This window comes from Glycine max, chromosome 5 (assembly GCF_000004515.6).
Source record: "Glycine max cultivar Williams 82 chromosome 5, Glycine_max_v4.0, whole genome shotgun sequence".
Taxonomy (NCBI): domain Eukaryota; kingdom Viridiplantae; phylum Streptophyta; class Magnoliopsida; order Fabales; family Fabaceae; genus Glycine; species Glycine max.
Window position 1 is genome coordinate 40,693,280 of NC_038241.2, and position 13,702 is coordinate 40,706,981.

Here is a 13,702-nt window from a genome sequence, read left to right on the forward strand (position 1 = left end):
TTTGTTTCAATCCTGTTTGTACTGTTTGGTTTCATTCATTTGCATTTCGTGTATATAATCTAGGGTTCGTAGGTTGCATTTCCACCAAACTATGTTGGATTTGGATTTTTGTTTGTTTGATTTCATTATTGATATGCAATTTGTGTGTATATTGAGATTGGTCAAACTTAGAGCTAGTGTATATGAGGGTGTAAAAGAATAAGGATAATGTTCAAACTAATTGTATGACCCATAACACTTTTGCTTGAGTTTACACTTTTCAAAATGTTGAACAGGTTTTCTCTGCTCCAATGGACACTTTTTTGTTGGTATACTATTCTTTTTTTGGTTTGTTTGTATTGAAGTTCTGTAACAGTGTTTTCTAGCTTGCTTACTTCTAGTTTGCTTCTCGTCGTGGAGTGTTTGATGACTTTTAAAAATGTTATGCTGAGTTGAGGTTCCCCTTTTCATAGTGGTTTTGTGTTTATAAAAACAATTTTATCACACATCAGATGAGAAGCTGTGATTTATTGTTTATAAAAACTTGAAGATTCACTATTTGTTATTGGATCTTAAAGATTTACCATTGGCTATTCGCTCTTTCATTAAACCCTAAAAATCTCAAAAAAATAATTATTTCTTAATTTTGAGTCAATAGAGTAATTAATTTTGACAATTTTTACTTTCTTACTTTATCTCTTGTACAATCGATATATTTGCTACGATCCTAAGACAACACTTTGTATCATGGACCAATAGCGTGGAGCGTACTATAAAATGAGAGTGTAGAGACTCTCCTTGACACGTGTGAAACTCTAGAGGGTCATAGAGGAAGTATTTACCGAAAGCGTACTATAGAATGATCGAGTGACACTTACATACACCTTAAACTTGACGTAAGTACATATTTGAGGTGGAATTAGAAGTGACACCATTATTTATAGGCTTAAGTTTCGTAAGGATCTGACACGAGGTGGTTGCCTAATTTGGGTTAAATAAGATCCTATGTTGGGTGAGGAATTTTACACCATTGAATGGGAATCCTTTATAAGTAGGATCAGGAATTGAGACTTGTCTAAAATATTTTCAGCTAGTCGACATGGAAGACAGACAATGACATTTTTTTTAAGGTGGGATAGGACGTGTTTGAATTATGACGTTACCCGGCCAAGGTATCTTGACCTAGATGAAGGTGGCATATTCATGGACCGTAATACCTTCGTGACCTAGTCTGTAACCACACCCAATTTTAAAGTCTAATAGCTTGAGGTAAGCTTGCTCGCACTGAGATTTTGTGAGACCCATTCTGAAAGCAGTAAATATAATCTCATTTTGTTATAAAATAATATATAATCTCATTCAATTAATGATATTTTAAAAAATACATTAATTATCGATTTCAAATTTTTTAAAACATTTTGTTTTATACGGTTTATGCAGGGTGAGGAGATCATGTCAGCTTTATTGCCACTTGATCATTGAACTCATGTATTCAATGAAGTGATCTTTGTCTTTTATGGTGCATGTTGGGAGAGGGTTAGAAGGTGATTATGAAGGAGGATTACCGAAAGTATATTTATGGAGGGTGTGGCTAGTTTATAAAATGTTACTTAAACTTTTTAAAGTTTGTAAAGAAATATTAATGTTAATTTAAAGTATTTCTTGTTTTATTCCTTTTTGTTATTTTGTATGAGCCATTATATTTATATATTTGTTTTCTATTGTCTGTTCCTTTTAATTTATACTCCTTTATGTTTATATTTAAATTGAATTTCAATAACTTTTTGTTAAATTGCCAATAATTAAAAATAATATTATATTATAGTTTAAATTGTTCCTTACAAATTAAAAAATATAGTTTATAAATTTAAATTTTTTTATATAGCAGTAAAAAAAACTATTTTTATATACCTTAGACATATTTGTTTCCCATAAATGTTAATAATATAAAAATAAAACCAAAAATTATTTTGTATAATTTACAAACTAAAATATTAGATAAACCGACTTTTTAACTTGAGTATATGACATGTTTTGTTTTTTTTTACCAAATTAAAGCGATAAATTCGCCATCATAGTTCATTATGTAGAAACTAATTTTGTGAAACTTTCCATCCAACTCCAAAATGAGAGGGAAAAGGAATGAAAGAGGAATCAATAAACAATAATTCGACAGAAATGGAATAATGTAAGGTAAAGAAAGCAATTTGAGGAGTTATATCATTTTACAATTAGTTGTTATTCTCCCCTCACTCATCCACAATACAAGGGTCACCCCAATGGTATTGGTGAGAGTGGTTCCCATGGCTTCTTCTTCTTCGATTCGACCCACTCTCTCCTCCCTTAGATTCTTAACACCGTCATCTCTTTCGCTCTCCAACCCTTCTTCTCGTATCTCTTTCTCCCATCTTCCCTCTCCCTCTGGTAAGTTCCTCTCGCCATTTGTTTAACCTTAAATTTCACATCCAACTATAAATCAAACACCACTTTACTAACCTGAAATTCTGCACCCTTGCTAATTCCCTTTTTGTTTTTAAATATACTATAGTATTAGCAAAACTTGTCATGAATAATTGCATTATTTGATGAACTAAAATTGATTTTGGGTGCAGTGTCTCAATCCAATAGTTTTGGCCTCAAAGCTTCCAGAGAGTTGAGACAACATGGCAACTCCACGAGAATCATGGCATCAGGGGACGTGTCTCAATCGATTTCAGCTGCTTCACCAGAAAATGTGCTTGAGTGGGTCAAACAGGACAAGCGAAGAATGCTTCATGTTGTATATCGTGTTGGGGACTTGGACAGGACCATAAAGTATGTACTATCATATCCTAATTAGGTTCTGTTTGGATAAAACTTAATAAGCACTTATAGGATAAAATGAATTAAGCTTCCCTCACAAGTTAAAATTAACTTACGTAGAGGTTAAAATCAAGTCTTGGAGAAGCTAAATGAGAGAACTTTTATTAAATTGATTGAAAAGTGCTTATCTATGATATGATAAACTTTGTCGAGTGCATGTTTACTCTTGGTGGTTTCAGGTTTTATACAGAGTGCCTAGGAATGAAGCTCCTCAGAAAGAGGGACATACCAGAGGAGAAATATACTAATGCCTTTCTTGGATATGGGCCCGAAGACTCACACTTTGTTATTGAACTGACATACAGTAAGGATCTGACTATTATGTTGACAATGACATTCCTCTTGAAATGTGCAAAATCAAATCTATTTGATGACCTTTCCTAATAATTATAAGACTTTGTCTCTTTATGGAGTAAGTTATGTTGTCTCTTTATGGAGTAAGTTATGCCTGCTTCTGCAGAGAAAGCTTTCAATTAATTTTTGTTTTTCGTTTAACAACATTTCAGATTATGGAGTTGACAAGTATGATATCGGAACTGGATTTGGCCATTTTGGTATTGCTGTTGATGATGTAAGATTTCCAAACTTTAGTTCCTTCTACTGTCCTTCTTAGCATCTTTGCTGTCTCATGTTGGTGGCCTTTATTTGCAATCTCTTGTGACTAGTCATTAGTCAAATTGCGTCTTCTTTATTCTCTTGGGAATCGGGTGTGGAATAGAGGTGCAGTTTTGGTTGTCATTTAGGATTTCTTCTCTATTGGACTTTTGACTAACATATATGCAGGAATTTCTTTGTCTGTATGATTCTTTATAGGTTGCAAAAGCAGTGGAACTAATCAGAGCTAAGGGTGGCAAAATAACTAGGGAGCCTGGTCCTGTCAAGGGAGGGCGTTCAGTAATTGCATTTATTGAAGATCCTGATGGTTACAAATTTGAACTTATAGAAAGAGGTCCCACTCCTGAACCCTTGTGCCAAGTAATGCTTCGAGTGGGTGATCTTAATCGTTCCATAGAATTTTATGAGAAGGTAAGGGTCAATGCTATTTTATGCTGGTTCAGACTTTAGTTTTCTTGTTTCCTTTACTTTACATTAAGACATTTATGTTATTGCTTGCCATTTAGGCATTTGGTATGGAGCTGCTTCGTACACGAGACAATCCAGAATACAAGGTATGACGACTTCCCTTTTAATGTAATTTTCTCTGTGAAATATATGCAATTAATATGCCTTGTACTTAACAGTTAAGATGGTTTAAATTTAGGTTTATGAGATTGTGAAATTTTTGTTATGTATACTTCATGACACCTATTCTGGAAAAATTAAGCTTGAGGATAAGAGAGCTCCTTTCTAATCAATCCTAAATGCTTACATTTTTTATATCTTGTTATTATTGAATAACTACTATTACAAACTTGATTCTCATAAAATATGCACCTTTAGTTTCTTGCTATTTGATTGGTAGTGTACAAAAATATATTCAGTTCAGCATTATAGTTGTTTTGAATGGAAGAATGGAAGACTATTCCAAGTATCTGTCTTACCAAATGCCAATTTCATCCTTTTACTTAACTCTGTCAGAAATCTTCTGAGGGTGCAAGAATGAATGCGAGGTAAATATATTATTAGTGTGTTTGGATTAGCTTCATGGTGAGAAATAATAAATTTTTTTTCAGTGTGAAGGTAAAACAACAAATAGTTGCTTCTACTTTTTCATATATCACCATGATTTTGTGAGATATAATTCATTCCTGTGTGTTATCCAAACACACTGATGGGTTAACAGCTGGTAACTGGAAAATGACACTGTTTATGATCTGCAAAATTTGCCTTTTGGTTCAGGAGTGTCTACAAAGCTGTAGAATAAGTGTCTTACTTATAGATTTTTGTCCTGCGCAATATAATTATGAAAATGAATCCTTGTCAAAGTCCTTTCAATTTGTTCACTTGTGGATAATTCTGTGGATATCTTCTGCAAATGCAACTGCCTTCTGCTCATTTTTTTCTGATTTATGCTTATTTTGACATATTTCTATGACCTTTATAAATTTTAGGTTTTCATCTTGCTTTGTTTAATGGCCTCAATTGTTTCCCAACACCTTATTTGATACTTTGGGCATGTACTTACCTTCGTTTCATTTTCTTTGATGGCCTTCTATTGGGCAGTACACCATAGCAATGCTGGGTTATGGTCCAGAAGATAAAAGCACTGTTCTGGAGTTGACTTATAATTATGGAGTCACTGAATATGATAAAGGAAATGCTTATGCTCAGGTAAGCAGAAGTTTCTCTCTTGGATTGTTCTTTTTTATGGAATCTGTTGCTGCAATTGTGATGTCAGATTTTATTCTGTATTAACAATAACAGCTTCTTTTTTCTTCTTTTTTTTTTTCAATTGAAATTATTGTTACCCTGTGTTTTCGTATCCACAGTTAACTTCATACCCCAAATTATTTAGTACAATAATGGCAACAAGGTTTAAACCTATGACCCCATGCTAACTAGCTAAAATCTCACCATTGGCCCAATTGTAGATTTCAGCTGTTAGATTCTGTAAGGTGGTTAGGACTCTGGAATCAGTTGAACAACAATTTGTGTAGTATTCAGAGTCTATAATATAAAGAGGCTCCAACTCTTGTATTCAACTTTTGAGAAATAACAACATTCTCTCTTTAAAAACTCACACTCTACTTTGTTTTCTCTGTCTACACTTACCTCTGACCTCTCATTTTCTATCAAATTCATGACTGTAATACCCCATTTGCAGATTGCAGTAGGCACAGATGATGTGTACAAAACTGCAGAAGCAATTAAACTAGCTGGAGGAAAGATTACTCGGGAACCTGGAGCATTACCTGGTATCAACACAAAAATTACTGCATGCTTGGATCCAGATGGCTGGAAGTCGGTATGTCTCTTTGATCTTTATTATTTAAAGTCTCCCTGAAAAGTGAAAACTCATGAATGGTTTTGTTTAATACATCCTTGCATGTAATAGCTTGTTGGACTTGAAGCTTGGATAATGCACAACTCATTTTTCCCTCGTGCTGATATTCAACTTATGTATAAAAGAATGTGGATGACAATGATTGAACTCTTGACTGTTTGTTGACAAAGACTCTAATACCATATCAAAAGACACTATCTTAAAAAGATTAAACTATATTTCTAACATGCCTTCTTGCCCTTCACACAACATGCTCATTTTTACAGTAAATTTAACTTTATTTAGAAGAATAAAGGCAATAGAGATGAAAGTTTGAACCACTTGGTCATAAAATTTTTGATACTGTCAAATATAAAACCATTCATATGTCCTTTACTAGCAATTTAAACTGTTGGGATATCAAAGTTCTTAAGACCATGTGGTTTAAAATTCAATCCTTGTTGCCATGTTGCTCTATATAAAAATTAAATTTCAGTACAAGTTAGGGTGGACACCTTCGTTGTTCACATCTCAAGTCTAAAAGGACTCGTGTGAGGGGGTGGGTTAGATATAAAATCATTCATGTGCCTTTACCCAACAGCTTAAGCTTTAAGTTGTTTCATGTCAAATACCATGTAAGCGAGCAATTATCTCAAAAGCTCATTAATTATTTTCTATCTAATGCCTAAAGAAGATCCCAGTTTCTTACTTTAATGCAGATATCTCATTATGATACCATGCAATGGTATTTACAATATCAAAGTAGTAATACTTAGAGATGGTAGAAAATGTCACGGTATCAACATTGGTCGTGTGACATAAAACTTTTCCATTTATCTGCTCCTTTGTTGAATTTATTTATTGGATTTTGTGTTGTGATTGTGATAACGTGTTAGCTTAATCAGAATTCGCCCAGTATGATCAATGCCACCTAATTTTTACAAGTGATTACTATCATTTGCTTGTGCTGTACTTTCGCATTCAGTACATAACAAGGAGTGGAAGGTCTGTCTTCTGTTTGCTTTGGCATGACACATAAGAACATGTTGATGTTTTTCAGACAAAATTAAGTTTTCAACTCAACTGATTAAAGTGTAAGCATGCATTTTTCTTTTTTCATCATGTTTATTTCTCTGTTCGTCCTTTCATTTTTATGTTTGGAGATCTAGCGTCCCGTGCTCATTCATTCTTAGTAATCATCATCTTGTTCATTCATTCTTAAGTAATCATCATTTGTGACTAACTAGCTTTCCCACCTCCAATGTGCAGGTTTTTGTAGATAATGTTGATTTTCTAAAGGAGTTGGAGTAGAGTATTTTGGTAGGTCATCATAGCAATCTTGTGAGATCAGTATCAAAATCTGGCAAAGAATCGGTATTCTTTAAGAAAAATGTATGCATCAGAGTGTATCATATTCAAATCCGATTTTGTAGATAATGTAATAATGACAATAGCACCGACCCCTGTAAGCTGTAGCAAATGTCTTTAACTAAATACAATGAAGCAAGGTTGAGAAACATATGTCGTTTATCTCCATTTTCTTTGGCCTTCGTGATTTTGGCAGTAGGACAAACTTTGTCGTTGTTCACTCAGGATATTTCAGAGGCGTATCATGGAACATTACTCTTCTACTTTTTAGAGTAAATTTTGGACACGGGTCTTTGCCAATTGAATTAGAACAGTTAAATAAAATTATTCAATTTAATCTCATGATTTATTTTTAATTTTATTTTACCATAGTTGAAACTGTTGTTCATTTTAATTTTAAACAATTGAAAGATAACTTATACAATGTTAAAATCTTATTCATAATTGAAATATAACATTAAAATAGTATAAGAGAATAAATAATAAAATAAATTACAGTTTCATATTTTCAAAAGAATAATGCTTATTGTATAATTATTTCAATGAAAATTCAGTAAAAACTTAGTCCATGAATTATTGATAAGATAGTATAAATTTAAATTTCATAACCATTTTTTACATTAAATAACAAAAGATGAAATCATATTTAGTGATTTGATTATAAACAATTTGTGTGATTATGGTTCTACAAATTTTCTTACTACAACAATTACAAAATAGATTTTATTTTTATTTTAAAGATACAAAAATATAATTTATTTTTTCATTATTTTTAAGTTATCCTAATGTCAAAATTTTGCTCAAACGTTGGTTCTGCAACAAAGAAAAAATATTAAAGAGAAAAATATTGATGATAAATGATCATGTTCCCGCAATAAAGAAGAAATAACAAAAACATTGTGCAAGTCTTCACGATGTGTGTGAAATACTAAGCTTTAGGTTCGATTTACTTCCAGTAAAAATTGAATGCAATAGGTTATATGGTATGCAACTCACAGTCAAGCTTATTTTCAATGGTAGTTAACAAAATAATAATTTTCTTATTTCTTTCTACGCACAAAAGAAGGTAGAAAATGATTTGAATGCAAAAAAATTAGCTTCTCAACTATTTTCACTGTGTATATTACTACTACTTTTGTGTGATCATTTTTTGTCTTTTGGCGAAGAAATATAACCCTTCAAAAAAACACATTTTAACGATTTTTGGCAAAAAAATTATGTAAAGAGATACATGTTATGTATTTTGGTGAAGACACAAAGCCTTTGATGATAACATATCCTTTCATAAAATGATAGGACCTTTTACATTTACAACTTTTAACTAATAAACACATTTTCTTTTATGTAAAAGGACACTTTTATAAAAGGATACAATGTTTCATACTTACACTTTTATATTTTTAATCAAATTTAAGTTTTTCTATTAAAATAAAAGTTTTTTATATTATTTATTTATTTCTATTTATTTAAATAATAAGTATTTTTATTACAATATTTTTGTGATTTATTCTCTCTAATAATAACATGATCAATAAAGGTAGATTCTAAAGAAAGGATTACGCCAATTTTGGTGATTTTGGTTTGAGTGAGCGGGAGCAATTATATTTAATCTGGTCCGAATCGTTATATTTTGCCACCTTATACTAGAAGATAGATTTTAGGGTAGGATAGAAACTAGAAGAAACAGATTTGATTAACAGTAGTGACCATGGTTCAGGTAAAAAAAGAAAATTCGTTTGCTACTTTGCTTCCGCATCCTGAGTAATAATAATACTTAAATGAAAATTCCCCTGCCTGGACCCTGCGGTTTTAATTCAGCTATGTGAACGTAAATGTTGATGATGGTTTTTTTCTATGGGCTTTTAAAAGTGGGTAAACACTAAGTACAGTTTTAAAATAAAGTTACTTGACCTAATTTGTTTTTTTGGATTATAAATAATATAACTATTTTATTAGAATAGATAGAATGGTTAAGTATTTTATGTTTATAACTTTGAGGAATTAATGGATTAATTTTTTTTAGATCAAAGTGTTTCTGACATTTTCTTTTTCTTTCTCTAAAAAAAAATTCTTTTTCAAAAATGAATAATGCCTATATTTGTATATACACTCGGCCCGGGTCTCTGAATCGTTGCATGACATTCATTGTGTCTCTCTGTGCGCGCACATATGCATGCCTGGACGAACTCACCTGAACGTGCACGTGCGTCGCAGAGAAGGAAGATCATGGCTTATGGGGTGTCTATGGATTTTCAATTGAACCCTCATAAATAATAAGGCTCACTTGAACTTTTAATATATATATATATATATTTTAATTTTGCAATTTCATTCTTTTTTGAAAAAAAAAATTGATTTCTTACTATTTTAATTCTGCAATTGAAAAAGTAGATAAAACAAACATTTGAGAATAATATATTTGCAAAACCACAAAAGTCAAATATAGAAGAGCAGTGTCAAAAAAGGAATAATAAAACAAAAAAAGAAAGGATGAGGCTTTGCTCAAATTTCTATAACCAGGGTCCAAGTGAATTATGGTCATAATTGCCTTATTACTTTTACTTTCTACGTTTTCTTCATTTGACCTGACTTGATAACGCTCATCATTATGGCACTTCAAGACGAGTGCACTAATTCTTCCTATATCAACACATCAACTTTGTGTTTTCTCTTTCACTAATTAAGCACATCACCAATGGAAAGCAGAAAAAACTCAAAGGTGCTGCACACCTTTTCTTATGATCAACAAGGGCAATACACTTCTCCCTACCTCTCCTTCACCATGATCCATTCCAACAACTTGGAGTGCAATGTGCTAAAGAATAATTCTAATACCTTTTTACCAGCTGAGGCCTCATTTGATGTCCCTTCTATTCCTAAGGAACATTCTATTGAGATGTCAGAATCAGACTCTTGTAGTGAGGAAGGTGGTGATTCAACTGATGAAGAAGTCATGAGCTTGGATGAGTTGCTGAATGATGGAAAAGCACAGAAGAAAATTGAGCAATTGGCTGCACTGGTTGGAGTGGACACTACGGAGCCAGCAATTGTGCTGACGGAAGTAGTGAGAATTCTCAAACACTTGAACCACTACCACTATACTACTACTACTTAAATGAGGCAAAGAATTCCAGTTCTTCTCCCATCATGGGCTTAATGCTTTTTTTTTTCTTTTTCTTGTTGATATGATATATTCGACTTGTGTATTTTCCAGGTTCCTTCTACGAAATATTAGTTCGAGAATCTCTCTTCGGATCGTTTTTACTTTGTTTAATTCGTTTCTTCCCTCTTTGGCTAACTTAAAATCCTTCGTCCTTTGTCGTAAACTATTAGTTATTTCTCAGCTAAATGGTCCTTAAATGTAAGAAAATTATATAAGCAATCTCAAGTATTATTAGAAATCATAATAAGTAGTCCTTCAAATATTAAAAAATTCATCAAAATAGTCATTGATTATAGGGTAAATACTCATTTTTGTCCTTAAATGTGTAATTGGTTGATAAATGTGTCCCTACAAGATCAAAAATACAAAATTTAGTTTCCAACATATGGACATATTTGTCAATTGATATTTTTTTGATTTTTCGTCTTCCTACTTTCAAGAAAAGATAAATAGTTATTTTTGTCCCTGAATATATAATTCTTGACAAATGCATCCCTTGGTAATATTTATTTTGTTAAATTGGTGCAAAGTTTATTTTGGATAATTTTTATTGTGACAGACAAATTATGGTTGATAATCAATATTGTCGTTATTATTATGTTTGTTTTAAATTATGTTTGTCACTACATTTTTTTAAGTAAGTGATTACTGTAATGTTATGCTTTTAACGATACAAAATGGTAAAAATTTATCTTAAAATATAAACGAAATTTCGGGTCTAACAAATTATTCCAATAGAAACAAACTAATATTTAGGTCTAATACAAAATTATTGACATTTTCGTCCAATAATGGTTACTTATTGACATTTTAGTCTAACGAAAAGTACTGACATTTAGATAAAAAAACAATTACTGACATTTTCCTCTAATAATTTTTTTTGACATTTTCGTCCAACAAAAAATTATTGACATTTACGTTGAAAAATGATATCTTATTGACATTTTCATCCAATCTAGTCAGCATGACCACGTTAACAATCATTTCAGTGACAAATTCGTTTCTCCGCGTCGTGTAGGCTATTTTATTAACGGTGATACACGAAAGTTAACAGACAGATATATTTGTCGCACTTTTTTTACATTTTTTGGGACTAAATTTTGTATTTTTATCTTTTCGAAACACATTTGTCAATAAATTACATATTCAGGAACAAAAATGATTATTTATCCTTGATTGTAAAATGTACCAACTCCGAAACTAAACCGACAAATATTCAAGAGGTTATTGATAAAATTTTATTATTTTATTAATTAAATAGGAGAAAGAGTATTATTTATGGACTAAATTAATAATTTGTTCTTTAAAAATTATACTGATATATACCACGAAATGGAGAAATAAAATTATGGTTTTGGTTTGCCTAGTTTCTTCCCCCTTTTTCACTTACAAGTTACAACTAAAAATGGTGCTAAACATAAGTTTGGTTGTTTAAAAGCATTTTCAAAGAGCAAGCTCAAAATTAAAAAAAAAAAGGCTTAATGTCATTGTTGTTTTATTTTGGTACATCAACTTTTAAAAGTTTTATTATGCTTTATGTTTTTAAAATGTATCATTTTGGTCATTTATTCAATTTTCTATTAAAAATGTTAGTGTTCTGTTAATTATTAAATTTTAAAATGATTTAATGTCACTTTGGATTTATTATGTTTTACAATTATTTCGTTTTGGTACATTATATTTTTGAAGTTTCATTTTAGTCATATTTTCGAAATATATCATTTTGATCATTTTTTGTTTTTGGTTAGAAATGTCAATGTCTATCAATGTTTTAAACTTTAAAATAGTTAAGTTAACATAGTAGCGGTTAAAAATCTCCACTGACTTTTTATTTAAAAAATAAAAAATACTAAATGAATGAAGAAAAGATGGATCTAAAATTACGAACAACAACAACCTTCACTCTCTTCTTCTTCTCCTTCTTCTTCTTCTTTTTCTTCTTATCATCATCGAATTTAGTTTAATTATTCAAGAACGATAATAATTTCATTCACCAATTATTCTCAATCACAATGGTAAAGGTTTATTTCTCCTTCTTTCGCTCTGCCTCTCACCATCAACCCAAAAATATTGTTGCCCCCCTTCGCTTCCACCTCTGTTGCAACCTCCCTACATGGTTAAAATTGTCGCCTCACCTAATGACAACAACTGTCTCATCGCCATGGGCAGTAGTGCGTTGACGAAGGCGAAGAAGAAGACCAACAACTCCTAATTGTGGACGAGATTTGACCGGTTGGGTAAGTCAAAATTATTTTCAAATGAAACAATGGAAGTCTTGCTCGTAGACCTCACAAAGAGTCACATTGTGACTTCCTCTTTCATATATGGGTTAATTGGCGAGTTAGGATCACGTTTTTGTCTTTCATCGAAGACAACTCTTGCGTCGAACTCCCTTGCTTTTGTTTCTTATAGCATAGCTATATGAAAGATTTTGGTTTTCTAGTAAGGAGTATAATATTTTTTTATGGTTCCAACGAAATTATGTGTTGATGTCGTTCAATTTATGTGGTGCTCTATTTTTTACTTTTTCAGATCTAGAAGAGATTGGAGGAGATGATGATTTTTTTAGTTGTTTATTTTTTAAAAAATAAAGATAATGACAGTTTTTAGCCGTCATTATGTAAAGTTAATTATTTTAAAATACTTAATGTCATTTTTGACCCATTATGTTTCACAGTTGTTTCACTTTGATATATTAAGTTTTAAAAATTAACCAAATTTTAATGTATCTAACGAAAAAATGAAAAAAAAAATCAAAACGAAAAAATATCGAAGCAGAATAAAAATTATAAAATATAATGAATAAAAAATGACGCTAAACCTTAAAAAATGAAGTCGTTTCCAACATTTTCTTTTCTACATTCTCTCTTTTATATTTACTTTTAATCTTTTTTATTGGTGGTGAGCCTAGGATGAGAAATGCGATAGTCTTGTGTTCTAGCAACTGAGTCCTGTACAAGATTGGCTTTTGTTGATGCTGAGGATGTGTGACGACTCATGGTGGTTGGAGTTTGTTCTGAATGGAAGCTTGCTATCGGTAGAAAGGCGACTTCAAGGGAAGACTTGTGATGAGTTGATGAAGCTGTGACATAGATGAAACCGTGAATGCCATTCTTAAAGTATTATTAGAGAATTACTCATCATCCACGCCATTTATTTTTTGAAATCTAATGATTAATTATCCAAACAATAAGTTATTTCAAAAATACTTTTTTTAATTATGTTTAGCACGGAAGAGCTACTCGATGCATGTCAAAGCCGTGCATGTTTTATGGTGACGGATCCAAAAGGGGCAAGCAGCCCCTAAACCTCCAAAGACTACTTGTATGTGAGAAGGAAAAAAAATAGAATGTTAAGTTAATGTTTACTTAATTTCCTTTTAGTACTGATATAAAAAAAAAATCGTC

The 13,702-nt window shown here is 31.4% G+C and overlaps 1 protein-coding gene across 2 annotated transcripts; it reads left to right on the top strand.

Annotated features, from left to right (window-relative positions):
* Window positions 1-2,068: 2,068 nt before the first annotated feature.
* On the top strand, window positions 2,069-7,283 carry GLYI-4 (putative lactoylglutathione lyase). 2 transcript variants are annotated; one of them, XR_001388506.3, is made up of 10 exons: window positions 2,098-2,403; window positions 2,592-2,793; window positions 3,021-3,145; window positions 3,348-3,412; window positions 3,655-3,867; window positions 3,963-4,010; window positions 5,005-5,112; window positions 5,606-5,746; window positions 6,750-6,858; window positions 7,034-7,283. XR_001388506.3 is itself a non-coding variant. In XM_006580413.4 (9 exons), the coding sequence occupies exons 1-9, from the start codon at window positions 2,259-2,261 to the stop codon at window positions 7,073-7,075; spliced, it is 1,089 nt and encodes a 362-aa protein (XP_006580476.1). In that variant the 5' UTR covers window positions 2,069-2,258; the 3' UTR covers window positions 7,076-7,283. The 2 variants fall into 2 exon arrangements, 1 of the variants encoding a protein (XP_006580476.1); XM_006580413.4 differs by lacking the exon at window positions 6,750-6,858 and having other exon boundaries at window positions 2,069-2,403.
* The last annotated feature ends 6,419 nt before the right edge of the window (window positions 7,284-13,702 follow it).